Source organism: Falco rusticolus, chromosome 12 (genome assembly GCF_015220075.1).
Source record: "Falco rusticolus isolate bFalRus1 chromosome 12, bFalRus1.pri, whole genome shotgun sequence".
Classification (NCBI taxonomy): domain Eukaryota; kingdom Metazoa; phylum Chordata; class Aves; order Falconiformes; family Falconidae; genus Falco; species Falco rusticolus.
The window spans coordinates 5,381,634-5,409,112 of NC_051198.1; the positions used below are offsets into that span (position 1 = coordinate 5,381,634).

Consider the following 27,479-nt stretch of genomic DNA (forward strand, 5'->3'; position numbering starts at 1 on the left):
CACAAGTAATGAAACCAGTTTCCTCACCCTCAGAATTTATCCTGGACCACAGAGTTACAGAATTTTCCTTGGATCTGGTTGGGGCAAAGACAGGAAACTGCATCTTCTAAACTTTAGAAATAGATCTTAAACATGTAAACATAAGATATTATGCCCCTATCTTTTAAGTAACATTTATATTATCTAAAATAAACAGTCTTTCTGAAGTTAGTCTGTAATTGACATCTGACACAGTCCACATTGCAACAGATATGATAAGTGCAGTAAACAGCAGAAATTATGCTTCTCTGTGCTCTGAGAAACATTCATATTTCCTTACACAGATAAACTTTATTTTGTTGCTATGCAACCCTCACACAACACACTACATTCTGCAGTAAATAAGAGTACAGATTTTACAACTGAAGGGCAAGCATGTGGCCTTTTGGGTTTTCTCCCCATTTTGAGTTCCAGCCCCAGCTTTAGTTCACATTGTAATATTCCATCATTTCATTACAAAGCTGCCTCTAAAGCTCAGTAAGGGATATTTCAAACAGAGCAAAAAAGGAGAGTCAGAATGCATAAGTCCTTCTGACGCTGATGGGAAACAAATGGTGGACCCAGTGATGTCAGTGACAGCGGAACAATGAAATCAAGGCTTTTTTTCTTTTTTTTAAATCCTCCTTAAAAATGAACACTAAATATCTACAACAAAGTTTTCAAAACCTTTCTTCAGCAGCCTCTCCTCGTGCCCAGTAACATATGTTATACCTGCAACAGAAGAGACAGATGAAGAGGCCACCCTTAATTCTACCAAGATCAGGTTAGTAGAGTCTTACCTCCTCTGCCTGCTCACTTTGTAGTATGAAGCTATTCCTTCATTATTAACAGTTGCAAAATTTCTCCTGAATTCAGTGGATATTTGGATTGTTCAGAGAATAGGGGAGCAGATCCTGTATGTCTCTGTATTCTCAACACAAGCAGAGTAAATAACACTATGATTTATCTGGCTGAAGGGTGTTCATGGGAAGTGAATAGAGCCACTAGGATCTTCCCAAGTCATGGGTTAATACCTCAATTATTCAAGTTTCTCTTTTGCAGATGGCTGCATATCCTACAGACTCCCAGGTAGCATCAGCCTTCACTTGCCACTGTCAGCAAATGAATCCAGGTGGAAAATGTGACTCAGCTGCAACTGGGTGCAGCTGGCACAGTTTGGTGAAGGCAATAGGCTACAAGGATTTGCAGCAGCCAAGAATGTGACCTGTACCTGATGCACGTACATAACAGTTGTCTGATTGCAAAGCGGTTGGTGTCACTTGAACAGCAGAATTTCCCCAAGTTTGTTTTGCTGTTCAGTTCTTTACAACAGAGTTCTCTGAGCTCCTACAGCCTACATGCTACAAGACCACATGCTTATAAAGTAATAGCACACAGTCACTAGGGAAATGACACTACGTTCATGAGAAAGCAAGATTTAATCTCAGCACAAGTTTATCTAAACAGTGAGGGAGAAGCATCTTTTACTTTTTAAATTTCTGTATTTTGATAGCTGATTGCTATCAAAACAGTTGTGTCTATAGTTTCATTTCAACAGCTAAGTTACTTCTAATAGTGTAAGTTAACAATAGCATTTGTTGCAAAACACCTTGAAGTTACTATGTTGGTCTTTTCTAAAGGCTCATCTTTAATCACACCTCCCAGTAGAGCAGCTTTCCTTAAGAGCCTAGGAGAATACAGAAACACCTGTAAAATTTGCTTCAAGTACTTTCTTCAAACAAGTGATCTCCTGCAGACCACCCCTTCCCAGTCAGGAATGCAGGATGAGGCCCAAAGAGTGAACGCAGTTGATTTTTGCCTGGTAGCACACTTTACAACAGGCAACACACGAGGCAATAGTCTTCAGACCTAAATCTTGGAAAACAATACTTGATGTCTTCGTATCAGTGTCCTGCCAATTTCTTCTACTCTCTGGCATCCTGGAGGAGAAGTTACATGTCAGTTGAAAACCCTCCTTTTCTATCCCACTCTACTAAGCCTTTTCTTTTTCTGTCCCTTAGAAATGTACATTCTGTCAGATGTAATCCACCCCTTAGTGATGGAGGATTTGCCACTACTTTTCTATGGATTTATTTCTCTCCTTGTGAAAAAAAAAATATTTATTGGTTTTATTTATTCTACTCTGTTCCCCATCTATAAGACAGGGATAACAAGTCCTTTTCCCATTTCTCCACAGCCTAATCTGATACTGAAAATATTTCCATCTCCCTTCCATAAGTTCCTGTAGCATCTTGCCCAGGGCAAATGAAAGCTATGAGAAAAATGTGATTATTGAGAGGAAACACTGATGTCTCACCTGTCAGTGCCATTGCCAGGCGAAACTCTTCCTTGAGCATCTGGAGAACTTCTTTTGCTCCTTCTTCACCCTAGGAGATTAGGAGACAATATGTACTGGTATGTGTACATATAGCTCATGTGTGTAGATACAGACATGTATACATGTGCCAACGAAGTTTTATGCACAACCGTAACTCCTGCATACTTGTCAGCAAAATTTAAATTAGATGGTCTGGATATACAGAGTCACACTCAGATACCATCACACATACACCCTCCTATGTGCACACATATACACACATGTGCATACACTAAGCCTAAACAGGGAGCCTAGTTTTCTAAAAATATAAATTTGAGCTTTTTCTGACTTACTTGATAAACCAAGCCCCAGATAAGAGGTCTTCCAATGAATACGGCTTTGGCACCAAGAGCTAGTGCTTTGAGAATGTCTGTGCCTTTTCTTACACCACCATCTAGGAAAACCTCCACCTTCCCCTCCACAGCCTCAACGATTTCAGGCAAGACATCAATCTAAAAGAGTGAAACCAGGAATACATCTGGTCAGCTTCTGTAATGTTTTTTTTTAATGGGTTCTTACATACAGGATCCAAGCTTTAAGGAAGCTAAATGAACAATTGCATGCCTAACTGCATACACAAATAACACAGCTTTGTATTGAAAACCAGCAGTGACTTAGCATGTTAGCAGATATATACAAAGGTCAAATTTATTTAGAGAGTCACATAAATAAAAGGAGAAGCAGCAAGGTCACACAGAATGGCCATCTGATCCCATGACATGCATCCAACACAAGCCAATATCAGATACTTCTAAGGAACAGCAGAAACAGCAAGCACAGAGGCAGCCTTTCCTTGATATTACCCAACAAACTTCCAGTGTTCACTAGTTTGGGGATGAAATTAAGTAATCTTCTCTTTCTAGTTTAAATTTATTATTCAGTTATACTAAGGCCAAACTAGCATCCAGAAGCCTAGAGGTAAACATTGTACCTATAGACATCGAATAAGAGAAACATGTGCCCCAAGGAACTTGGAGATGGCTGAAAAAATTGTATGGCTATATTTTTCCTTTTGAAAATGCATCTTGATTACAGGAATAATTCTAGAGGAAGCTTCTTCATATGAGAAAAAATTAGCTTTCCTCTGAGTTTTGAGCATGGTGGGAAATGCTTTCTTTTGATGCACATGTATGTTACTTTCACTGAGCTGTACTTATCCCCTACACCAGTGGTAAAGGTAAGGGGGCAAAGGGTTTTTACTGTTCTCAAGTTACAAGTAACTAACCATGGAGTTCAGTAACATGTCCACATCATTTAAGAGGTCCCAATGAAGAGATGAGCCTCCTGAAGCTCATTCAAGCTCCACCATGCAAGCCTCAAGCATTAATTACAGGGCAACAGTTCCTATAATGGCTAAATAGTTCCTATTCATGAAAATCAGGAAATACACAAAACTGGAAGGGAAGTACTAAAGAGAGTGGAAACAGTGTGGTAGTAAGACAAAAGGCACAAAAAATTCCTGTGTTTCAAATACGGATGTAATTCATTTCCTTTGTAATGGATTAAAAATGACTAGGACATGGGGAGGAGGAAACAACTTGAAAGTGCAGTTTGTTTTTAGATTTGGATTAAAATTTTCTTGAAGTTTGGCACTTGCTGTGAGTTTTCCCCTCCCTTTGGTTTTGCTCTTTTGCCAAACACATTTTGGATCTATTTCCATATACAGAGACCACTTTCTACATCCTGACAAACTGTACCAACATTAAAGTGCTATAATAACTAAAGCATGATGCAAACCATAATTAAAACTCGGGTTTCTTCAATGTGTAACTAAACACTAGAAATATTAACCAGCTTGGGTTCAGCTCACGTTCTGAAAAACCATGAAATTAAAACAAATTATTATGTCTCTAAAACTGAAACATTTTGCATGATCTGATACAGATATTTAGTTTATGAAAACTGAACTGTGAAATGTAGTTGTTTGTACAATGAAATCCAGTGAACACATTAGCTTTACTAGTGCCTTCTCCACTGCACTGTGGTGTTGCAAAGGAATAACTCAAAACAAGTACTTGGCAAGTGTAATTTCTGTTCTACTGCAGCTGGCTAAAAATTAATTAATATTTCTTGAGCTTTCTTATTCCTCAAAATTACGTTTTTAATATCCTCATACATTCTTCCTGTTGGATTACTTCACACACAGGCTTGGCCAAGATTTTAAAATATTCTTAGTGAAACTGGGGAAGACATTCTTAAAAGGTGACAAGAAGATAAAAAGGACAGAAGTTAAAGAACAATTAATTTCAGAAGTATTAGGCACCCACACTCTGAAAATTCAGTTTCCCTTCAGGTGTCTAAAACTGAATAGCTGCACACTCTCCAGGAACACAAAATCACATTTGAAAAAAAAAACAAACCCTCAGTCTCCCTCTGGAAACTGGAGAAATCCTGGCATCAGGAGGTCTTTTTTTTTACCAGTCCCCAGGAGTACCTGGAGACAGTCAGGCAAAAGCATCTCAGAGGATAATGCCTCGATTCAGAGGACAATGTCTCAACTTCATTAACCATTTCGAAAACCATTTGTGCTGGCATTTGGCTTTTCAACACAGGGCTTGGCTAGCAAAGAACCAGCCAACACAACCAGGTGATCACTGGGTGCAAGTGAAGACCTCTGAAAATCAGTGGGTGAAGGAAATCAGCTGGGGAAATCCACAGCTGCCCTGGAGTAGAACAGAGAGAAGTCCTCCAGGGGAGTGGAGCGGGGCATGCCAGTGGACAGCAGAGCCAAACATACAAGCCTTCATGTGCAAAATGTGCCGCAGTGAAAAAGGGGCTTACCTCTCTCCCTTCAAAGAACCATCATGGAAAACAGGAGGGTTTTTGTCAAGGACACATTAGAAATACTGAAACAGTCACAAATGGGCTTTGATTCTCCTCCCTTTCATTCTCTTTTTACTTGTGCAGCTTTCCCACACCAAATGAAGCAAGATGAGTGATGACTGGAATTTTGGGGGTTTTCCTTCAGCCTGAACACACACTTTTTCATTTTCCCTTACTTGTTTCTTTTTTGCCAGTTGAGAACTTCTCAAATCCCTTTCACCTTTGGAAAAGGCACAGGGTAGCACGACAAGGAAAAGGAAAAAGGAAAAAACTGTAATTTAACCAGTCTGTACCTTTTCCAAAGGTGAATATGTTTGAAAGGAGAAAAAGGGAGAGTTTCATGCTGCCTTTAGCTGTTCTGTAGCTCTGTAATTTTTCAGAAGCCTCTGAAGAATATTAAAAAGGAAAAACAACTCTAGTACAACCTTCAGTGTGCTGCAAACGGCAACAAGGGGTTTTCAAAAAAGGATGAGAAGGAGGAAGTAAAAGAGAAGACTGGAAAAAATTACTTAAAGACTTTCCTACTTCTAATAATTTAACTGACAATAATACTCTATCTGAAACAGCTCTTCTGAATTTCCATGCAGGATGCTGCAGCCAAGGACAAGGTGCCCAGGTAGACTGAAGAAACAGCCACTCGTAAGCCCTCCTGTGTTTCTTGTTTGATTTGACCAAGGGGAGGTTGTGTCTAAGACTATGATGTGACTTACATGGAGAAGCAGAGAGAGATTGCTGATAATGGGATAACACATATTTACAGATTTTTTCTCCAGCTAGCATGTGTTCAGAGAAAGCAAACAAGAAGCTAAAAGGCAGAGAAAACCAGGCATATCAGCACCAGTACTTACAGTTGCAGGGACCCCATCAAGCTGTCGTGCTCCATGATTCGACACCAGGATACCATTTACCCCAATCCTTACAGCTTCTTTAGCATCATCAGCTAGAAAACAAAACAAAACAAAACAAGATATGCCCTTCCATAACTGGGAGCTTATTGACACCATGATGAGGGAAACCTTGTCATCATTTAAAAAACCCAAACATACAAACAACAACAACAAAAAAAAACCAACAAAAAACCCAAACATTGCCAGCTAATGCAAAGTTACCTTAGACCTTAATCCTTCCAAAGCCCCACGTCCGAACAGTAAAAAGTTTTGTCTTTAAGCAATAAGACCAGAAAAGTAATTTGAAATATTGAAGCAGATTTTATCAGTCTGGATTAGCAGCCACTTCCATTGCTAGCCTTCACTTTCTCTACCATGTTCTGGAGCTCATCACTAAGAAATTATTTATGCTGAATGATTTTCTCCAAGCCAAAATTACTGGCATGTTTACAATAACAATCCATACTTAAATGAAAGTGCTCCACTGTGCTCAGTGCTCTTTTGACAAAATGGAAATCCAGCTTTCCTTTAAGTTATATACAACTCGGATCAGAGTTTACAGGCACAATGAACAGAGCAAGTTCAATCTTCCTGGCTGTATCTGATTTCAGATATAACTGATGCGGTGCCAGCTCACCAACTTCCCAGTTTAGTGACCAGTGGCTCTGGTCCCTACCTACTGAACATCAAGGTAGACACACCATGTAGCAAAGCTATACAAGCCATCTGGCAGCTCCAGGACTTTATTTAAGCAACTGCTTCTGCAAATGCCTTCGTTCCTGGGTTCCTAACCACACACAAGGGAGAGAATGTTTTTTCCTTCTGATTGCTTGGGTCTGCTTTGGCAAATCTTCCCGACTTAACACATCACAGAAATATGAACATGCATCCCATCATATTCTGTATCAGCAAAGCAGATGCTTGCCATTAAAAAGTAATGCAATTCTATGCGATTCTACAGAAATTTCCTCAGCACAAGCACTTTTCCTTTGCTGGTGCCTATGCAAGAGAGATGCCTCACCTCCCCTGTGGTAAACAGCAGAGCTACACACCTCTGAGGATTCCTTTCAAAACGATGGGCAGTGAGGTCAGCCCTCGAAGCCATTTGATGTCCTTCCAGTTGACACTTGCATCAATCGCCTCAGCTACGTACACAGCCAGTCCACTATTTTCTCCGAAGTCTTTCCCTGAGGAGAATGCCAGGTCGCTGCTTGAAAAGTTTTTTAATCTAAAACAACAAAAGACACAGAAAAATAGTCTGAGAAAGATTCATTGGAGCCATGAATCAGCCCCTAATGCCAGCATTCTATATACCTATGTTAAAATGTTGCTGTACTGCAGCGCAGGAGCAAAAAAGCCTACCCCAGCATGTCAGATCACAGTCCTTAGTAAGCTGTAACCTTTGGCTAGCAAAGCACTTGATAACATTGGTGCAAGTTTCCCTGACCCAAGGCAACAGTACAAGTTCTTTCAGAAAAAATATAGGATAAAGTCCAAAATCTAAAGGTTCAGCATCAAATCCAAAATCAGGAGAAAAACCCAGCAGTCAGAGCACTGATTTGGACTCAAGAATCTGTCATCCCATAGACCTCTCATGTGACTTTGGCCATGACACTTAGCCACTCCTTTTGCCTCAGTTTCTCAACATAAAATAGAAATTTTAAAAATAAAACAGTATCTGCCAGGAGCACTGTGAGGATAAATGCACCAGAGGCCGTAGGGCATTCAGACCCGGTACAGGCTAAGATGTAAGAAGAGAACATCATTTTGCTTGACATAACCCAGGAGCCACTGAATTCAAGAGGGGCACCTCTACTTATAAGCAATAATCCCCTTAGCTTTCATGCAGCAAATTTGGTTTTGGTTTTCGTTTTTTTCAAATTCAGGGGATTCAGCTACTGGAGGAATAGGGGATAAGGTAGGTGGCAAGGAAGAGGGAGGAAGGGAGATTTTGTTAGACTACATGAACTAGACAGATCTGCATGAAGCCTTGCAAAGAATTCAGAGTTTTCATCTGTCCAACAAGACCAACATCCAGCCAGTTAACCTTGTGTCTTTTTTGTATGTTTCATTATAAAATGTAGGGGGTGGAAACAAAGTTCATATGAAAACGTTAGCTATTATTTACTCTTTAGCACCAAATCAATCTCACTGGTTCTAGGAACTGAATGGTAAGTGACAGCCCCTGCACCAGAGAGTTCACAAACTTACCAGACAAAGCAGAAGAAGGGGAAAGGAGGGCAAATAAAAGAAATTCAGGCTGTGCTTGTACTAGAAAGCTGAAGTAGTCCCGAGTGCTCTCAAGCATTAAACCACCATCAGCAACACCAGCACCGCCAAGGACACCCGTGTCCCACACGAGGCCAATAACTCTGTTCTTTGGAAAGTGTCTCGTTCCACACTGCAGTATTTTATACTCATATTCCACATTTTGGGAAATGCACAGGGGTTTTTGCATGGAAACTGGCTAGTTTCACTGCTGATTTCATGCCTGCAACAAGCAGCATTTCACATGGTTTTTCTGTTCAGCTCCAAGCCCAAAAGAAAATGGGAAAGGAGCAGACTCTCAGCAAGATCCAGCTTTTCAGCTGTTGGTTTGTGGAGGGTGGGGTACCCAGAGAAAAACAGAACCATGGATAAGATTATATAAATAACTGTTGTTTTTCTTGGCCTGTAAAATGCAGATCAACACTTGAATGAATGTTGCCTTATATACATTTCGGAGCACAATGGCACCTTGTTGTTGCTTTGAAACTTTGTTGAAAACCTGAAGCCAAGAAAAAGTTATCACTTAACTGAGTAGAGCCCCATGCTAGGAGAGTTTCACCACCAACTTTGCAACAAAACACTGTCTAAATGTCATTGTGAAATCCAAAGTGATTAATTTGAACCTTTAAAGATTACTCCAGCTTCATATTATTTCACATGGTTCACTTAAAACTTTGTTACAGTTTGGTCAGGTGGGGTCAAAGTGTTTCAGAAATGCTCCATCACTTCACTCAAATATTTTTGGGTTATTTGACGCACATTCAAAGACTCTTTAACCCCAGGCCTTAAAACAATACTGCCACTAAAAAAAAAAAGCTATTTAAAGATTTTTTTTTTTTCAAAATAACAGCATGTCTCGATCAAATTTTGTCAATCACAGATCTGTAGCAGGATTACTATACAGGCCACATAGTGCATACCAGTGTACCACATTTTAATGTTAAATGTGTCAGGGATTTTTTGTTTTTCGCTGCTTTCCTCATAAGATTGTACTTTAACACAGAAATCATTGGCAGAGTTAAGGCCGCTCTGTCAACCTTCATCATATCATCTATTAGCTTCAAGTACAAGTGTATGGGGGAGATCCAACATCTCAAGCTCTGGAGGTTTTTTTGCCTGCGAGGTGAAGAATGAGATTCATTGCAGAGTCCCATGGCTTACCTTCAGTTTGAGCATTATGAAAAAGAAGGAAGACCTCAGGATATTTCTTGCCTTGTATGTTACATATGATATGTATAAAGTAAAACATAGCAGTCAGGACACATAGGAAGAACATTTCAGATCCATTGATAATGTTAAAACTAGCTTTTACCCAGAACTAAAATCAAAGTTAATCAGCTTCAAACTATGTTCAGCTATCCTTCCCACCACCCCTCCATTTTTGTGTTCATTTGCAAGCTCTGAATAGGAGCAAACACAGTAACCTTAACATATGCCATGGCAAACTGCGGTCACTATCAAGACCTACCTGCAAGCATCTCAAGATTTTTAGCTCCAATTACAAACCCAGGTCCTGGATATCCCTTCCACTAAACACTCTTCCATCCAGACCTTGGCTGATAACACTGTGACAGCATTTCAGCATATGTTTATCAGGGTGGTCTCTACAGTCTACCAATTTATATTTGCAAAAGGCTAGTGAAATCAGCACCCTGACACCACCGCTGGGTAACTCTCTCGAAATTAAATGCTGCATAGGCCCTTCAATAGAGAGGAACTAGAATTAGTGCTGAAGTCAACTTTGAGGCCACAAATTTCTCTGAAATACAGAAAATGTTCCAAAACACATGCTAGGGTAGAAATTGCCCTCATGGAGAATTTAGAAAGACTGATACTGAGAAATACTTTCTGTATTTGAGTAAAAGAAGAGTTGAAGTTGCTTGGAAAGGGGCTTTGTGCTCAGTAGCAACATGACCCTGGGACCCAGCGTGGTGTCATGGGATAACATCGGATAGAAGGGACCATTACATCAGTTGGAAGGGACTTTTGGTCCACTTAATCCAGGCCTCCATTCAGAGCAGAGCCAGCTCTGCAGCTGGATCCAAGTTCAAAGATAGAGCAGGTTGCACAGGGCTGTGTGCAGCTGAGTTTTGAAAATGTCCAAATATATATTGACTGATGTACAAAGAAATGTCCCATCTCTCCAACTTTGTCAGTCTGCAGCCTCATGTTCAAAAACAGCCAAGAAAGCTTAATTTTGACTCAAAGCAGATTATAGCCCAAGCCCAAGCAAGGTATGTGCTCGGTTCCCCAGTGTTACCACCTAGTGCAGCATTTAGCACCTGGAAGAAATGGAAGAAATTCCTTGTGCCAGAGAAGTTTCTCACACAGCACCTGATAGTGACCATGGTACTGCCACATGCCCGTCCCACATCCCACCAGAGAGCATCTACCTGAGGTGGGGAGGAAGCTGGAACTTGTTGCGCACATCGTCAAAGCGCCTGCCGAGGAACGGCGTGTCCACTGTCACAAAGATCCCTTTGTAGCCTGCTCTCTCTGCACGCTTCACGAGGGATTTGGTAACCTCCCGGTCCTTGTACACATAAAGCTGCAGCCAGTGAAGGCCAGCTGGAGCCGCTTCAGCCACTTCTTCAATGGAAGAGGTGGCCCAGGAGCTCAGCATCATCCCTGTCCCCGTTGCCTGGCAGGCTGGAGGAACAAAAGTTATATTTGAGATTATCCAAAACAGAGGCTTCTCTAAACAGGAGCACATGGCTCACCAGAGCATGTCGGTGCATGTAATTTCACACTGCCTTTCCTCGGTGACAACATATTTTTCAGCCTTCCAGGGAATGTTCCATTTATAGCAGTCACCAACAGCGGTGGGCTGCTGGGAGCACTCTCTGGCTTATTCTCTGTGTTTATAGGCAAATTTCTGGTGACTGCTCTCTGTGCGCTCTTTGGGATGATCCCTGCTCCAATAGTGGAAATAATATTATAACCAAACTAAGCCTAACCCATATTAATGATTCTTTATCCTGGGGAGCCTGTTTGTAAGCCCCTGGTGTCTGGCTACCACTTGTCAGAAATTTTGGCACATACATTTAAGGACACACACACACATGCACAATTTTAAATGATCTAAAATAATAATAAAAAATAATTTAAGACTTCCAGCTTTCTGAACACTGCCATATTGCTGCAGATCAGTGTTTCAGATCTGTCGTTCTCAACATCGCCTTTCAGTCCTCCTCACCACTGCCGTGCACACTCCCTTGAGTATTCTGATACGGCATTTTGGCTGCTTGCTCCCATCCCCAAATTTTCACTAGCATTAAACCCGTGTTCCTTGAAGTGCTCTTCTAGTAAATGCCTGTTGTCATCCCTACAGGGCATTTCAGGGCATAATAAAACAGAAGGACACAGTCCAGCAGACAACCTCATTTAAAGACTCGAGGGGGGATCTCCACTGTTCTTAGCTTCAACGCTTTTGCTGTCCCATCACCTGAAGGAGAGGAACCCCACGTCCATTGTGTGACCCCACACGTAAAGTTTGACGCTGCTGCCAACAGGGACCAGAAGTTCTGAACTCACTGGAAGTGGCAGAAACATGCCCCAAGCGGCAGTCCCCACCCAGAATACCCCAAAGTAAGTACAAAAATGAGCAGGTCTACAAAGTCTCTGCTGAGGCCAAAGGCATGGGTGCTCATGCCCAACGTGTCGTGGCCTCTCCTCCTTTACCTTTGAGAGACTGTGGAGTGAAACGGCTCCTGAGGTGTGGGCAATCCCAAGGTTAAATGTCATCGAACATTCCTGGAAGGGGTCAAGCACCCAGAGGCTCTGTGCTGGCTGCCTCCCCAGGCGTGATTTCCAACCCAGCTAACCTCATACAGTTTTATTTTTATGAATCTATCACTTACTCTTTTTGGAGTAATCTGTCACTTAATGTAAAATAAAGGAAAACACACTGTAAGGCTCAAAAATATTATATAAAGCCTTATTTTTCTTGGTCTACCGCAGTATGCATATTTTTAATGTAAATGGACCTCTGTTTCAAAACATCATCTCCAGCCCATTGAGGAATTAAGAAGTGGTCTTTATGACAACATTTTATTAAATAAGAATTACAAGATTCTTAGAGTGGAAACTTATGAACAGCTTATTCAAACAAATTGGTTACACCCTCCCAGGGCCACCAGGCAGTTTTCAATCATTAGAAATACAGTAGCAATGACCCAAAATTCTAGATTGTAGTAATTTCATTCCTCCCCTTAAAATTACTGAAAATAGTTCCCTCTCACAAATTAAGTACCTAGAAGTGAGTTTCTTCTGAAGAACCCATGCATACTGAATGCTAAAGTCCTGTTAAAATCAGCTGTGGTGGATTATCACAAATCCCATAATAAGTGATTTGCCCAATCAAGCCTATTAAGTGATGCTGAGAAACAAGGGCTCTGCATTCCTGTTGCTCTGTCAAATACGCGTTCATGAATGACAGGAAGAGTTGCTAACCCAGCAACTGCGAAATCCTCAGATCAGGTAAGGGGGAAAAGTAAATGTTATGGTTCAATCTGCCTTTAGGTATCCATTTGTTTCCATTCTTAATTTTATTCTCAAATCTACCTCCACAGCCCTGTGGACACAAGAATAGATGCAAAAGCAAAAATTAAAACAGAAACTTCACAATAAAATATATTCGGTGAACAGAAGATTTAAAACACAATATACCACCGTATCCTTTCAACTCATCTGCATATGTAACAATAAAGATAAACCCATTATTTTCTCATTTAAGATTAGATTTAAGCAGTTTGGTTCAATCGGAGTTCAACCATCCCAAACTGGGTTATGGCATTTTCATGAAAGCATACTCACAAAATTCCCCTCGTCTGTCCTGTAAAGTTAACGACTCTCTGCTAAAGCACCAGCTCAACATGCATATTTTGGATCTACATAGTCAAATTCAAAGTTCATACACACAGAAGTTTTCAAAGTTTTAGAGATTCCACATTCCAGTTTTGGTTGATCTGTGCTTTATCTTTATAATGTTCAAGTTTATTTTGACAATTTTCTAAACTTTCAAAAACATATACATAGTCCTGAAGTATTGCCAAGGTGGTTTTTGTTTGTTTGTTTTCCTACCTCACATCAGGTTTTGGCAAAAATATACCCCCACTTCTTGCACATTTAGCTGTAGTTGAAGAAAACAGAAGCAATTAATTTCCTCCAACTGTATTTTACAGGTCAGTTGTGGGGTGCTGCAAATACCTCTGTTATTACAATTCAGTACTACTAGGTCCATATTCCCGAGGGATGCTCTTGCAGCAATATGTGACATTTGCCAGAGTTTAAACATCAGATTTTTGTAAACCAGCCTTTCCTCATGCCATTTCAGATTGCTTTTAGCCTTCCCTCCACCCCAGGTCTTCTTTTAATGCCAAGCATTGCCCAAAGCATACGTTTACCTTTGTACACACTGCGGGCTCCCATTGAGGTCAATGACAGCACAGAGAGCATAGCATTAGCCACACACAGGAGGCCAGGGAAATTTTCAACATCAGGACAATAAAGCTTTTGAGTTATTTTTACTCCACCTTGTTTCAGGGCCAAATGTAACTAGAATTGGGATATGGTCGGGTCCCTAGGAAAGGGGAGCTTCACAGCCTTTCTCCACGGCTGCCTTGAGCTAGTGCAGGTTTCTCAGCTCCGCTGCTACCTGCTTGTACTTAGAGCTCAGGGAAGCCACGAGCAAGGACATACCTTCTCACAAGGGAACATAAACCTTGGTAAAATGGGGATTTCCTCATTCTTGGGCAACTCAGTTGAAGTATTTTACATAGCAACAAATCAAGGCCGACCATGGCACAGGACCCACTTGGGAAGTCCACAGAGGAACAGAGCAATAATGCTTTTTCTAGCCCTTTTTTTATCCTGAAACCTCAGCCTCCTTCCCCGCTCTGATGGGACATCATTTCATTAAGTGGTTTGGAAAGGGTATGGAGTTTGTCCCTGTGGGCAACCCAGAGGCAACCCACTTCAGGGGAGGACACTGGAGAAAAGCCCAGTTTAAGCTCGCCTGTTTTGTCAGGATTATCTTGCATGGGAATAGGAACTTGCTGTTTTTCTGTAGCTGTGCAAAACCCCATCCTTTCCCTTTCAGGGGCATCTCTGAAGCATGGCAGCTAATCTGCCCCACTGTGGTCGTTTTTTCCTGAATCCACCAGTGAATCCACCGTCCCCAAGTTAGGGGCCAAAGGACATTACTTGGGATCAATGCAATGTCCTTTTGGCACGGTGGTATTTCTCAAGAGAAGTAGCTATGTTCTTGGAGCTGCATCTCCTAAGAAACAGAGTTGTTTAAAGTACTTAATATTGCTCTCTGATGAAACGCACTTGGCTGAGAAATCCCCTGCCCAGCCTTACCTCACTTGCCCCTTACAAAACATGGCGTGCAAGTTGTGCCTATGATTATTTTGTTGACACAATGCTTTTTGTCAGCTATGCAGGAAAGCTGGAGGCAGCAGGGAAAGATATGCAGGGCCAAAATGAACCTCATTGGTCTAGGAGGGCTATCACACCAGACTGCCTGCGTACACTTGCATCAGAAAATCCCCTGGCCATGCCAGTCTCTTGGGGGAAGTCAGGGCCAGGTCAGTCCAGTCCATATCTTTCTATGTGAATGTTGTCCTTTCAATGACCCTGGAGTATCTATACCTCAAAATTAACTTTTTTTTTTTTTTTTTTTGGAACACCACATAGGTAACAGGTGAAAGATGGGTACAAAGTCCTGCTATTTTCACTGTGGCTGAACACAAAAAGCAAGAGCTCACAGCCACCAGTATCTCTGATGAGCACAAGGAACCTAAATTCAGATGCTCAGCAGCATCAAAGCAAACCAAAAGTACGGTAGAAGTCTGTTAAAAGCCAAAGGGACAAAGGTGTTTTGCTCCCTCTCTAGTGGAAACGATAGAGCTACCAGTAACTCAACTAAAATGGGGGGGGGGGGGAAGCTTTTCAGTCAGTATTCCTATTCTCTGTTTGGCAAAGCAAATGGTGCAGTCACATCACAGGTGATGGTGAAACCCTTCTGATGTCAGAGGTAGCTCAGGAAGTTGTTTAAGAGCAGATGGTAAACGTAAAAACATCAGATCCAGGCAACCATCATTCAAAGTCTTCAAAAGATCTGGCCAAGAAAACAGTCAGGCTGTTCAGCCTGATTTTCAGCAAGTCAGAGAGAAGTCAGGTATTGCAATACTGCTTCTGGGCTAAACCACAAGAATAGAAGGCAACTGGTCAGCAAGGGAGCATTATGTAATTAGCAGCCATATAAACAGAACAGAAATCTTGGTAAAATAATGCTACATATCTGTTTATAATCAATTAAGGTTTTAAAAAATTGCTAGTTCTTGCTAAGCAGCTGGATGGTGCACAGGATTTTGTTTCAGTGTACTTGAAAGTGTGTCCTATTTACAGGAACATGTGTACTATCACATTTGCGGGGAGTGCTGGCTGAAGACAACACAGGGATCACACTAGTCTGCAAGCGCTACATGAAGTTGGGATGGCAAATATCTGTGTGGAGGGACAGTGAATCTTCTGATGGACAAGCAAAGAAAAAAAAGTAGAATCAGCAGAGTTCCGTTGAGAAATATTTAGAGAACAGCTCTTTGCTCTTTAATGGTGGCTAAGATTATTCATCAAATTTGGCAAATATTACTGAAAGAGTTGAAATTGGAGCAGGAAGGACAAGAAAAATTCACCTAAGTCAAAATGTCATGTGTTGATATTTTCAGAATGGAAATGTTTTCTTCTGAGCTAACACTTTTATTTCAAAACAGAACTATGGCTAAAAGCATTAGCTAGTAGGAAAATGAAATAAAACATTGTGTTTTGGATCAAATTAAACATTTCAGTTATCCCAAAACAATTTTCCTCCCAATTTTTCAGTTTCTACCAAACAGAAAATCCATTATTTGGAAAATTGCCACATGCACTGATGAACTACAGCTAAAATGCTAGGGAATACTCTTGCAGAAAGACCTGGAAAAACTAGGACAGCTGCCAAGGTCTGTGAAATTGTTTCAAGGACAAAAGATCTTTCCCTATAAGCAAGGACTCCAGGTCCATTTAGACATGTAAAAGAAACCCTAAGGAGCAGCCTTATCACAGACTATATGGATTTTTTTTATTATTATTATTTCCCTTACATTCTTCCTAACAGAACTATAAGTAAATCAAACATTTGGATTTGAAGCTCTACAAGTCTTGATCATGATTACAGTTTATTCTGATTAGTGGACTTACTTAACCTTTGGAATAACTTACGTTGTGTTGGATGGCTTGTCACTGGCAACTTTTAAAATTACAGTTGAACATTTTTCCAAAAGAAGATCCTTTACTAATGAAACAGAATTGAGTGAAGGTGTGTTTAAAGCAAGCTGCCAGACTTTGCCCTATTCTGGGTAAGGTGCACGGTCTTCTCCAAGGAGCTTGGCCTCTGCAGGAGAGCATCCCTTGAGGAGCAGCAGCTCCCAAACCCCTGACAAGCCCCAAAGGGAGGAGTGGCGAGGACAGGGAGTTTTATGCAGTGAGAGACACCATGACATGCCCTTGTCCCTAAGGAGAACATTTACATTGCAACGTGTGGGCAAACCTGCAGGAATAGCAGAGCAGTTCAAAGCAAAACGCACCATTGCTTAAGGGAATTCCTTGGCAGGATCAGGTGTCAGATCTCACAACACAAAAAGTTGGGGGAAGGAGCTGTTATTGCTGCCTGCACCAGCACTCTGCAGGTAAGGATGGTGCAAACCCAAGATTATCTCTTGGGGTTTAACCCCAACCGGGCAGACATGCCGCACCCGCCGAGCAGTGCCCGGGCACACACATGCTCACCTGCTTCCCTGGCTGGGAAGGGGCAGGATTCCGCCCACTGTGCTTTTCAAGGATTGTCTCAACAGCAGAGGCACTACCATATACATCGCTTCCTACACGCCTCAGCCAGAACCCAAGCTTACAAGGTACACCATGCTTTGCAAAAGCCACGAGACCGCAGATCAGACTTTCTTAGCCTGTGTAAATCGGTGCAGCTGAAGCAAAAGGTGGTTTAAAGCAACCAACAATCTGCTCGCCTATATCGCAGAAGTGTCACAGAGTTTAAAAGAAGCTGGATGTGGCAAAACCCCCTGATCCTGAATATCTCAAGTTTAAAAGAACTTTTAAGCCAAATATGTACTTTCAAGTTAATCCCTGTCATTTTATATAAGGTCAAACCAAAAGCTTGGCACTGAATACCCCTCTCTACCTCTCGCAGATCACAAAACCAAAGCTGGTTTGTTTGGTTTTTTTTTTCCCCTACAAGAAATGCTACAGCAATACAGGGGGTGTGATTTTAATGACGCTGTCTTTTGCAAGTGATGAAAAATTTGCCAGCTCCAATGGGTATGTTTGACTGCACATTCAAACCGCTGCCAGTGCCGTTGCCAGTACACCAAGCTCCCGCAGCCTGAAAACCCAAGAATGTTAAATGCAATGAATGTATGTGAAAGTTTTGAAATGTAAGCGCACAAAAATCAGGAAATTCCAAAATTCTCTACCACAACCCAGCTCTGGTAGTCAGTCTAGTTGTACCACTCAACTTCACGTGCCATTATAAATTTATGCCTTAAAATGTGGCCGGGCTGTAGCATCAGTGGGAATTTTTGCTAAGGACCGTCCTGAATTTCATGTGTTTTGAATCTCACTCTTAACATAGCGTTACTATGTTTGCAGTTAACACTATAACGCTTCAGAGTCTCCTCCCAGCATAACCCGGGCCAGAAATAATCCAGGAGAGCTGTCAGACAGGACAGCGCCAAGGCGCCCGCCAGACTCCGCGAACCAATTCAAGGTATTCGAGCTCCATCTTGTGGAAGCACCGGCAAATGCAATAGGCATCAAATTCGGACTTCCTAATAAATCTCTCGGGAAAGGGAAAAACCTATCCCCAAACGTACTATAAAATTGGAGAAATCTGCTTGTACCGATTGCTGCTGGATCTGTGCTGCAGCCCACCACGGTGCACACTGTAGGGACGTGGCTTTGTAATGATAGTTGAGATCAGCTCCCACTGCAGGGCCGATAATTAGACTCACTTGACACTTGCATTTGCTGCATTGGTCATGGAAACACTGTTAGATTAATAGCTCACTCACGCACAGGATGGTTTTTATTTTTTTTATTTTTTAATTTTTTTTAGTATTGCCTATTTGGGTTTTGTATCCTTTTTCATTCAGTGCTGGAGCACTGAAATGCGTAGCCTGATGACCTTTGTGTGGAATAGGTGCACCACGTGGCCTCTTTCTCAGATTTTGTGTCATTCTGCAGCTTGGGTTAAAGGAGTAGGAAACAGTTTCACATCTGAATTCTGGTTAACCTCTCATTCCTTGCAGCCGTTTAGGCTGCAGCCTCCACACTGGCAACATCTTTGTGCAGCATCTAGCCCAGGGGGGCCCTTATCTCACTGACTCCCTGTGACGCTCTCAAAGACCTCTCTTCAAAGCATTTTTCCTGGACAAGCAAAGGCTTTTGAGTTTCTAGAAGCAGTTCTGTAACAGGAAGAACGTTGCTGTGACAATATATGGAGTTATATTTATAGGATGTATAGAAAGCTGTATAGATAGATGTCGTTTTCAATTTTGTATTTGTTACAAATGGTTCCTCTCTTTCATACTGCATTCCTCATCCCTGTCTCATAGCAAGGGAGAGCCCACACACAAAACATGCAAAGGAAAACAGACAAACAAAACCAAAAATAAACCAAATTACTCTGAGCAGCAACTCAAACCCATCCTGGCCACAGCACCAGGAGCAGGAAACCAAGCCGGGTTTCACACCCAGCAGGCACAGTACTACTCTGTTCCTCTCTAACTCACCGTGGGGAGGACTTTGCGTGGTTTACCTTTTGCAGTAGCTGTCTCCCCGTCGGTGTGAGCCATGCGTTGCATAGCAGTTGCTCCCACACAGACCGGCATGCTGATTTTCTGCCCCAAGACTGAGGTTGACACGTCCATTACTGACACATCCCTGAGCACCCGAGGGTACAGCTTCCATCTGACACAGAGACAAACAAAGAATAAAAAGTCTGCGTTGTTGGGGTTATTTACAGTTACTAATGGGCAAGACCAGATTTTCCTGCTGTGAGGAGAAACACTGTGAAAGCTGTTTTGGGACTAGAGCAAGAACCTCATCACGTGACCCAGAGCTTCAGCAAGACCCACAAACCCAGGAGGAACCAAAGTCCATGGAAGGTGCAAAGAGACAAAGAGCCTTTGAACATTATTGGCTACTACCATCTGAAAGAAAAGACCAGAGCTGCAAAATAATAAGGTTCATGGCGAGTCTCAGACTCCCCAAAAGCCTTGGGGCAGAACAGAGGGTGTGCAGGAACAGAAGTCATCACCCACCCCCACCCCCCCAGCTATTCCTTCTATGGACTAGGGAGCCAAAAGACATGGGAGTTTTGGCTAAAACCAGCCTCACCGGCAAGCTTAGCCCTCCCTGCCCCTGTGCTACAGGGCTCTGCAGCAAGCCTACAGAGAAACGAGCTGCCACCTGAGAAGCGGGCAGGCAGGATGGCTGCCCTGGCCTTCCTCAGCTCAGGGGGGGGCGGCAGAACCCCCCTGCACCGCATCTTTGCTGGCACAAAGACAGTCGCTTGGCTCAGAGGTCCGGTCCCCAGCACTCACCGGCCGCTGCACCACACTTAGTCCCTGAGACTACAGCTGTGGCCCCAGGGACAGCCCATCATACCGCAGGGACTCCAGACTTCCAGGAAAAGACCAAACCCAGCCACTGTCATTTGGTGCAGGAAAAGACGGAGCAGCACAACTGCTGTCGCAGTAGGGCAAATTACAATCTAGTCCTGGAATGACGCGGTCCAGCGTCTGCCGAACCACTCCCAAGCTCGCTGGGCCTCCAGCGTGTCTGCCAGAAGCCACATCGGCCCAGAGCCGGGCACTGGCCTCCGCTGGGGGCTTCAGCCTGGGTACAGATGGAAGCCGACTCCAACACAGAGCGATCGAGCCCACGCTTCCTCTGAAACTCCGGTTTAGTGCAGTCAGGCTGGGCGGTGAGGTTTATCTTCTGTCCCCCCCACAACAGCACCCCGATCCCTCTTTTGGGGTCAGCTCGACAACGCTGCAGTATCCAAACCTTCATTACAAGGGCTGCATTCCTGGGGATGCCGCTGGAACCGGGCGGCTTCCCGGCCTCCGGGCTGGAACCGGCGCCGCTACCCCCAGCCACAAGAGGGGACGCAGCAGCCGGCGCCGCCGCTCCGTAGAGGTGGGTGCCGAGCGGTAGCAGGGCACCGCCAGCCTCTCACCGAGGCATCCCTCCCCCGGAAAGGACGCTGGCAGCTATCGAATGTTGATTATCGAAAATAATTAAAAGCTTAAGCTCTAGTCTTGGGGAACCTGATGCCTGCTCAGCACTAGAATGCCCTGGAGACAGCAACCAGAGCCACTGTTACCCTGAGACTGCTCCAGCAGTGAGTAGTGGTTTAGCTTGAGCTTGCACATTAAACTGACAAGTTAAATAATGATAATAATAAAAGACACAATCTCTTCAATTTATAGAAGGATCAAAAGAAATTTCCAGAAGCAGCCTGGGACAGAGCAAGGACAAGACCCAAATTTCTGAAGCCCTAGAGCACGGGGCCATGCCAGCTCTCCAGGAAGCGCACCCCAAGGAGGAGATAGTTATGATGCTTGGAAGGAGATGTGTAGCTGTGGGAGTCAGCTGTGTTATTCAGTGCCAAGACATACACTGCAAATATGTCTTCTCAGACTTGCTTTCATGCTATTGTATCTGTTTGTTATTTTTCAGGGGAGGATGGGCAAAGGGTGGGACAAAGAAAACATTTTTTTTTCCTCCCCTTTTCTTCCTAATCCTCATTCCAAAGGCTTTCTCCCAGCTCTGACACATCTTTTTGCAGCAAATTTAAAGAAAACAAAAATCCTTTAATAACCTTGTTCATGTTTATAATCAAATTCAGAAACAAAGATGTGAAGTATCTCCCCCTTCCCCAGCCTCCCAGTTTATTTGCTGTCCCAAATATGTCAGGTTTTTATCTGGTGCAAACCACTGTCATCTGAAAGCACGTGAGGGTCACTCCTGAAGTACCAACACTTGTGTAGTGCCTTTAGCTGGGAAAAGAAACAGAGCAAAAAAAATACAAATCCTCCCAACAGCATATGCAAGAGAAATGATGCTGTTTCAAGCAGCAATAAACAGCATCCTTCCCACTCACCTTCACGTACCATCAAATTACTCCATCCATGAGCTTTTAGGGGTCCTCACACTCATTAGCCCCTGGCTTTAAACATAAATGTCTCTTCCAACGTCCTCTGTGGCTTCTCTTTCCATCCCACTTTGTAAGGTCACACCCTCCCAACCAACATCAAGCCAACGCTCATAACCAAGTATTTACTGGGTCCCCCAAAAAAATGCCAAAAGGGATTGTTACCTTAGTACTATACTCTTTAAATAAAACTCGGTCTTGCTTTGCAAACACGGGTGTTTTCAACCCTGAGTTTGCTGGACATCTGAAGCAAGGCATTTTCTGGACAAGCCGCGGGGGAATGCCCTTACCAGTGGCAGGCAAGCGACACCCCACAGCAGGATTTCCCAGTAACCAGAGCACACGTTCATTAGGCTGCCACCCACCACCTGCTTCCTCCAAGTCCTTGAGTGAAAATGTTTCCTGGATATTTTGTACAAAAAAAAATGGGTTGGGTTTGGTTTTTTGGGTTTTTTTTTTTTTCCTGCTCATCATCTCATCACCCACATTTTTTTTTCCAGCCATGTCCACACTCACGTGCTGCAATCAGCAGTCGCAAGTGCATCTTTCTTCCCAGCTGGATGGGGGGAGATGCCGCAGTGGGGAAGGTGACTCCTGATTTAAGCAACTTCAGCTAACACTGTTTTGAAAGAAGGATGAAAGGGAAGGAGGGGGGATTAGTGTTCTAATCTGTAATTTTCTTGTGCTTTCCTTTTCCCTCCACATTGAAAAGTTTCAGAACATAACTTATCCTGCAGCTGGGTAAGAGGGAAGCACTCACTGCTTTCCTCACTCATTTTCAGCTGTGAAAAATGAAGTTTTCAAACCACAACACATTTTCAAGCAGCACTTCTTGTTTCCCTTCCGAGCACTGCTCTGGCACAGTCTCCATTCCCATTCCAGCCCCTTCTGCCTTAATCTCCCCTACAGCTCCACTTCCCATCATAAGAGATAGGTGCTACTGCTGCGCAAGGCTGACCGACAGCTGCTTTTGCTTGAGGAAAATGGATTTTCTCTCCCAGGGTGTCTTGCCATCCACACAGTGGCTCTTCACAGCAATCTGTGAATCTGAGGTGAAAGGTACCACAGAAATCTAACTTACTATTACAAGCATTCCTTCCCTTTTCTCCCCCCCCCCTACAACTTCACATGCTTGTTTGACCCCAATCACATTCTCAGCCTTGTTTTTTAAACCAGTATTTAAATTATTTAGGTGCCCAGTCATCTTAGCACCCTTAGTACCTATCTGCAAGATGACAATACTCTTGCAGAAGGTATGTGTCGATGCTGTCACCAATCAACAAGCAGCTGCTGTTCCTTGTATATGACAACAAAACACACCATCTCCAAAGGCCGCCGGGGAGCCAGCTGCAGAACATGTCACAGCAGATTAGCAGAAACCTGTTCCTACACACACAGATGTCCCTCTTCATTAACATGCCGAGAGGGGAGATTTCAGATTGATTTCTTGAACGCCATTGACCTAAAGGCATGCTGACCTTGTCACAGAACTGCTCCCCACTCAGGGCCCTTGCTTCCTTGACAACTTGAGAGTGACTTTAACCGCCAGACGGCACAGTGCTGGAAGGATACACGATGTTTTGGGACACAGAGCAAATGCGAGGTGAATGCAGATGCCATAGGGAATAATGTATGCTCTAACATCCCAAATCACCTTTTCTGACCTTAATGCCTCACTTACACCAGGGCTATTTCTGTCTCATTTGAAAACTATGACTAAAAAAAATTAATTAACTGGCCTTAGCCGGAACACACTGATGTTGATATTTGAGCTCCAGGTCTTCCCTCAGTTCCAGAAGAACTGGAAGATAGAGGAGAGTTACTGTACCTGGCATTAACCTCATCTTAAGCACCAGCCTTCTGGCCACTTTTCATACCCTGGTACCCGATCACAGGTCCCAGAGCACTGCAAGCTCCTGTGCTGTCAGAAGGCCAGGGCGTTCATTTTCTCATCTAATAGGTATGGATTGTGCTGCTTCAAAAATTGCATGTGCCATTCTAAAGGTATTGCAGCATCTATTGACACAGCCATTCATTTGCGGGATTAACAATAATCCATTTCTTTCTCCATAAATGCAGCCATTTGCATGCCAAAAAATAAAGAGCTCACAGACAAACGCAACACTGGTTTCTCTCCAAATACAGTCTGTCCCAGCAGTCTTGCTCACCGAGTACTCTTGCACCACAAAAGTATGGGCTAACAACTCATGCTTCTGATTCAGGTTTGTGCTTTCTTCTCTTCCATTTAAACAGAAACAATTAGACATATATCTATAAATATTTAAATAAACTGAACATTTTCAGTCGGGCTGAACCCTGCAACTAAGCTTCTGACAATGGAAAACAATGGGAAATGAAGCTCAGCGTACTTGTTTCTTTTGTAAAGTCATCTGACTTTGTGATCTTTGTGGCTCGGGGGTTTAAAGTCCATCTTACTTTATATTTACCCACAAGCTGGACTCAGGAACAGGGAGAAGAAACAGTAACGTGCTCAGAGACACAAGGACTACGCAAGAGTCAGTGAGAACCAGTCCTGCAACCCTAACAGTCAGGCCACACTTCTTCCAACGGCGTCAAAGAAAAAAAATAATAGTATTTTAAGTCACTTGTGTCGAACAGGTCTTATAAACCAAAATCTTCTGAAGTCTTTACACCAGGTTTCTACCTTTTCTCAATGTGTTGCTGGGAAGCCATTGCAAACACGGTCTAACAAACTGTTAGCAGCAGCATCCCACCTGCTAAGGCAACAGGAATCCACCACCACGTGTTGTCCCTCAGCGGAAGAAAGTGGGAACTGCTGCAGCTATTGACATCAAGCCCATGGATCCTCGTGCTCAACATGCTTCCAAAAAGGTTCAACAGCCCATTACACGGAGTTGCAGAGAGGAATAAGGTCCGTCTGGCTGCAGGCAGCAAGTGCGCACCGCTTAATGGAAGTATTTCAGTTTGCAAATAGACAGGTAGAGGGAGGCACCAGAGATGCTGAGAATTACTGAACTTCGGGTTTTAGTGCTACATAAGGCTATTTGTAACTCTGACCACCTTTACCATCATCTCTTGTTACGGACAGGTAACAGAGCACATTTGTCCACGAAGCTGTAAATCGCTCTATCGCTGCTCCAACCCGGCACCCTTCCCACTTCACACAGGTAAAGCTGGTAGCGCCCAGCAGCAGCTATGCCCATCCTCGCAGGAAAAGCTGCGCTGGCACCGCAGCAACCGGAAAGGAGGGGGCCACGTGTCTCACCAGGGGAGCTGGGTTCCAGGCTCTGACCCCAGCTCTCCCGCTGATCTGCAGGGTGGCCACCAGCACATCACCGTGCTTCTCCGTGTTTTGGTGCACACCCAGGAAGAGCTGCAGATGTAGAGCAATGGGAAGGTAACAAGCAAAGCCCCATGACCTCTCTCATCAGCTGCCAACAAGTTCAGTTGTTTGATGATTTAATAGAGTAAACCCCACTGTCAGGTCTTTTAGATTTTATTAACTACCTTTGGGGAAGATATTTAAATGGCCTAAAGCTACTACAGAAATTAGATCTTGTTTTCTTGAAGACAAATATACAAAGGGCTGGGGTGGGGGGTGGGGCAAAGACAGAAACACAGCTTCCATCCCCTTTATACCTGCACTACTGAGGAGCAAGAACACAGCATCAAGGACCTGATGAATGTAATTTTTATTTTTTTTGATGTCTTAGGCTGTTCAAGGGACCACTAATTAATGTCTCCTTTAGTTCCCGCTTGCCTACAAGCTCTGCTGTTTTGAATGGCTAAAGCTGGAGCCTCTTGTTGAAAATACGATAGAAGATGCCAGGAAAGATGAGGCGAGCCTGAAGCTCACAGGTGACCAGCCCGATGCGAGGAGGGCTTCTCACCAGAGGAATCCGCCCCTGCGGTGGGAAACCGCTTCAGAGCGGAGCAGCTTTTACCCCACCGCTAACATCCAGCGCTGCTACTACCTAAACAGCCAGCAGACATACCCAGCTTTTTGGTAGCCTGGCTCTGGGCAGTTTAGATCCAGCTTTTGCTTAATCATGATTAGCCCTAGCAGGTAGTAGTAAAAGGTTCACTACTTCTACAGTTTATTGCCTCCGAGCACTTCCTTTGAGCGTCCTTTCCTTAACATCTTGTTTTGTCTTTATGAGGGCAAGTAACATCATAGCATCTGGAAGCATTAAAAAATAAAAAGAAAAAAAAATTAGGTGAGCACTACTACATCCCCCTGCTGCTCCTATTTACTCCTCAGAGCCAGAGCAGTCCTTCGGCTTGTGGTTGAGCAGCCCCAAGCACAAGATTTCCAGCCTGTGTCAGAGGCTACTGCATTGAGCTAAGAGGTCACAGTGGAGGTTAGTTTTCTCCTCCAGACATTGTTTTTCTGAATGTGGCCCTAAAATTAAGGTTCTGCGCTGATCTCAGCAATGTGCCCTTTGAGATCCCGCTAAAAGAATTACCTCCGAGTTTCCTACAGCCTTCAAGTTGTGGGGGATTTCCAGCTGAATCACTCTAAGCCAATGGAAAAGCCACTGGAGCAGTAAGTAGGATTGTTGGTCTACAACAGAACAGCAAAGTAGGGATGAAAAAAGACTAAAGATAAATTGGAAAAACTTTGTTTTGGTTTGTTAGACTGAGAGGGATTAAAGAGAAAGCCTTTAGAGATTAGCAAAGACAAGTGCAGGGGGGGTAAGTGTCTGCACCAATGCAGCACCAGAAGGCAAAAGCAGCCAAGAGCTGTTTATGCAGCTCGACTGGCTCAGCTGGGCTGAAGGGAACAGCCCCTGGCTGCCCGCTTTCCTCCGCAGTGCTTGGGCCAGCGCTCCGGGGGCACAGCAGCAGATTCAGGGGATGGGTGACCAACTGACTTGATGCGAGTTTTGACACTCTTCCACCGAGCCTGACAGCAAACGGCGACTTACGTTGCACTGACCTTTTACTTCTGAGACGAAGGGTGACCCAAGTCCCAGTTCTGACAGCAGTTCAGGGGGCCAGCCTAAGTCAAAACTGGTTTATAATAGTCCCATCATTTACAATATCTCCTGTTCAAGTGCTGACCTTCTGCTGGAAACCCCCTGAGCACAGCTTGGCCACCCAGGACAGAGTCCCAGCTTTCACGGCTTGCTCCAGAGCCAGGATACACAAATCCTTTCCGCCAGGCTACGCAGCTCTGGTCTAGCAAGGCTGCACAAGCACTTACCAGGGAAGGCTGCGTGACTAACTCAGTTTAGCAAAAAACAAGCAAAAAGCAAAACTGACTCAGGACCCAAAAGGTACAACCTCACCACAAGAGCTGCTTGCTGGCGTTACAGCCCAAAACGTAGAACTTACAGTTGCATTGGCTGATTAAACATTGGCGCTGAAGGACTCTCTAAAGAATTTGTTAACAAAAGGAACAAAACACAGGCAAAGCTAAAAAGATGCTGATGGATTTTAGGGACTGCTTTTTGACAGAAAATGTTAGGTGGCAGAGCAAAAGGGGAATGACAATTGTTCTAAAAATCAGTCACTGGAGAGTATTTTTGCTAAAAAGAAGTTGCAGAAAAATTGAGTTTTGTTCACACACAAAAATCTAATATTGTACCACATCTACTAACAAAGCAGAATTTGCACCCCCTACCTCCCACCCCAGCCTGAAATCACCCTCCTACCTTGAAAATGCTGCTACATTATCTGCAAGTGTTTCCTGGTCGTCTGCTCCAGATCGGTAATAATCATACACTGACTTGGGGAGAAATTTTTTAGCATGCTCTTCAAAATCAGCAACGCAAACTGGTTTTCCGGACATGTTTGCAGATGTCACAGGGTTAGTTCATTCCTACTTCTCTCTCTTTTAAGC

At 43.5% G+C, this 27,479-nt stretch overlaps 1 protein-coding gene across 2 annotated transcripts; it reads right to left on the reverse strand.

Moving 5' to 3' along the window:
• Positions 1-310: 310 nt before the first annotated feature.
• On the reverse strand, positions 311-27,479 carry HAO1 (hydroxyacid oxidase 1). 2 transcript variants are annotated; one of them, XM_037406010.1, is made up of 8 exons: positions 27,292-27,478; positions 19,250-19,401; positions 10,767-11,022; positions 7,158-7,333; positions 6,067-6,158; positions 2,689-2,847; positions 2,336-2,405; positions 311-1,958 (listed from the first exon to the last, which is right to left on the reverse strand). In XM_037406010.1, exons 1-8 carry the CDS (start codon positions 27,426-27,428, stop codon positions 1,888-1,890), a joined length of 1,113 nt encoding a protein of 370 aa, XP_037261907.1. In that variant the 5' UTR covers positions 27,429-27,478; the 3' UTR covers positions 311-1,887. The 2 variants fall into 2 exon arrangements, with proteins under 2 accessions (XP_037261907.1, XP_037261908.1); XM_037406011.1 differs by lacking the exon at positions 2,689-2,847 and having other exon boundaries at positions 27,292-27,479.

Excerpts from the sequence above, each read along its gene's own strand:
- HAO1 (XM_037406010.1), bottom strand. The coding sequence starts at position 27,428 with ATGTCCGGAAAACCAGTTTGCGTTGCTGATTTTGAAGAGCATGCTAAA. Across the intron at positions 6,159-7,157 it reads TTTGAAAGGAATCCTCAGAG|CTGATGATGCTAAAGAAGCT; the intron begins GTGTGTAGCTCT and ends TTTGTTTTCTAG. Across the intron at positions 2,406-2,688 it reads TCTGGGGCTTGGTTTATCAA|GGTGAAGAAGGAGCAAAAGA; the intron begins GTAAGTCAGAAA and ends CTAATCTCCTAG.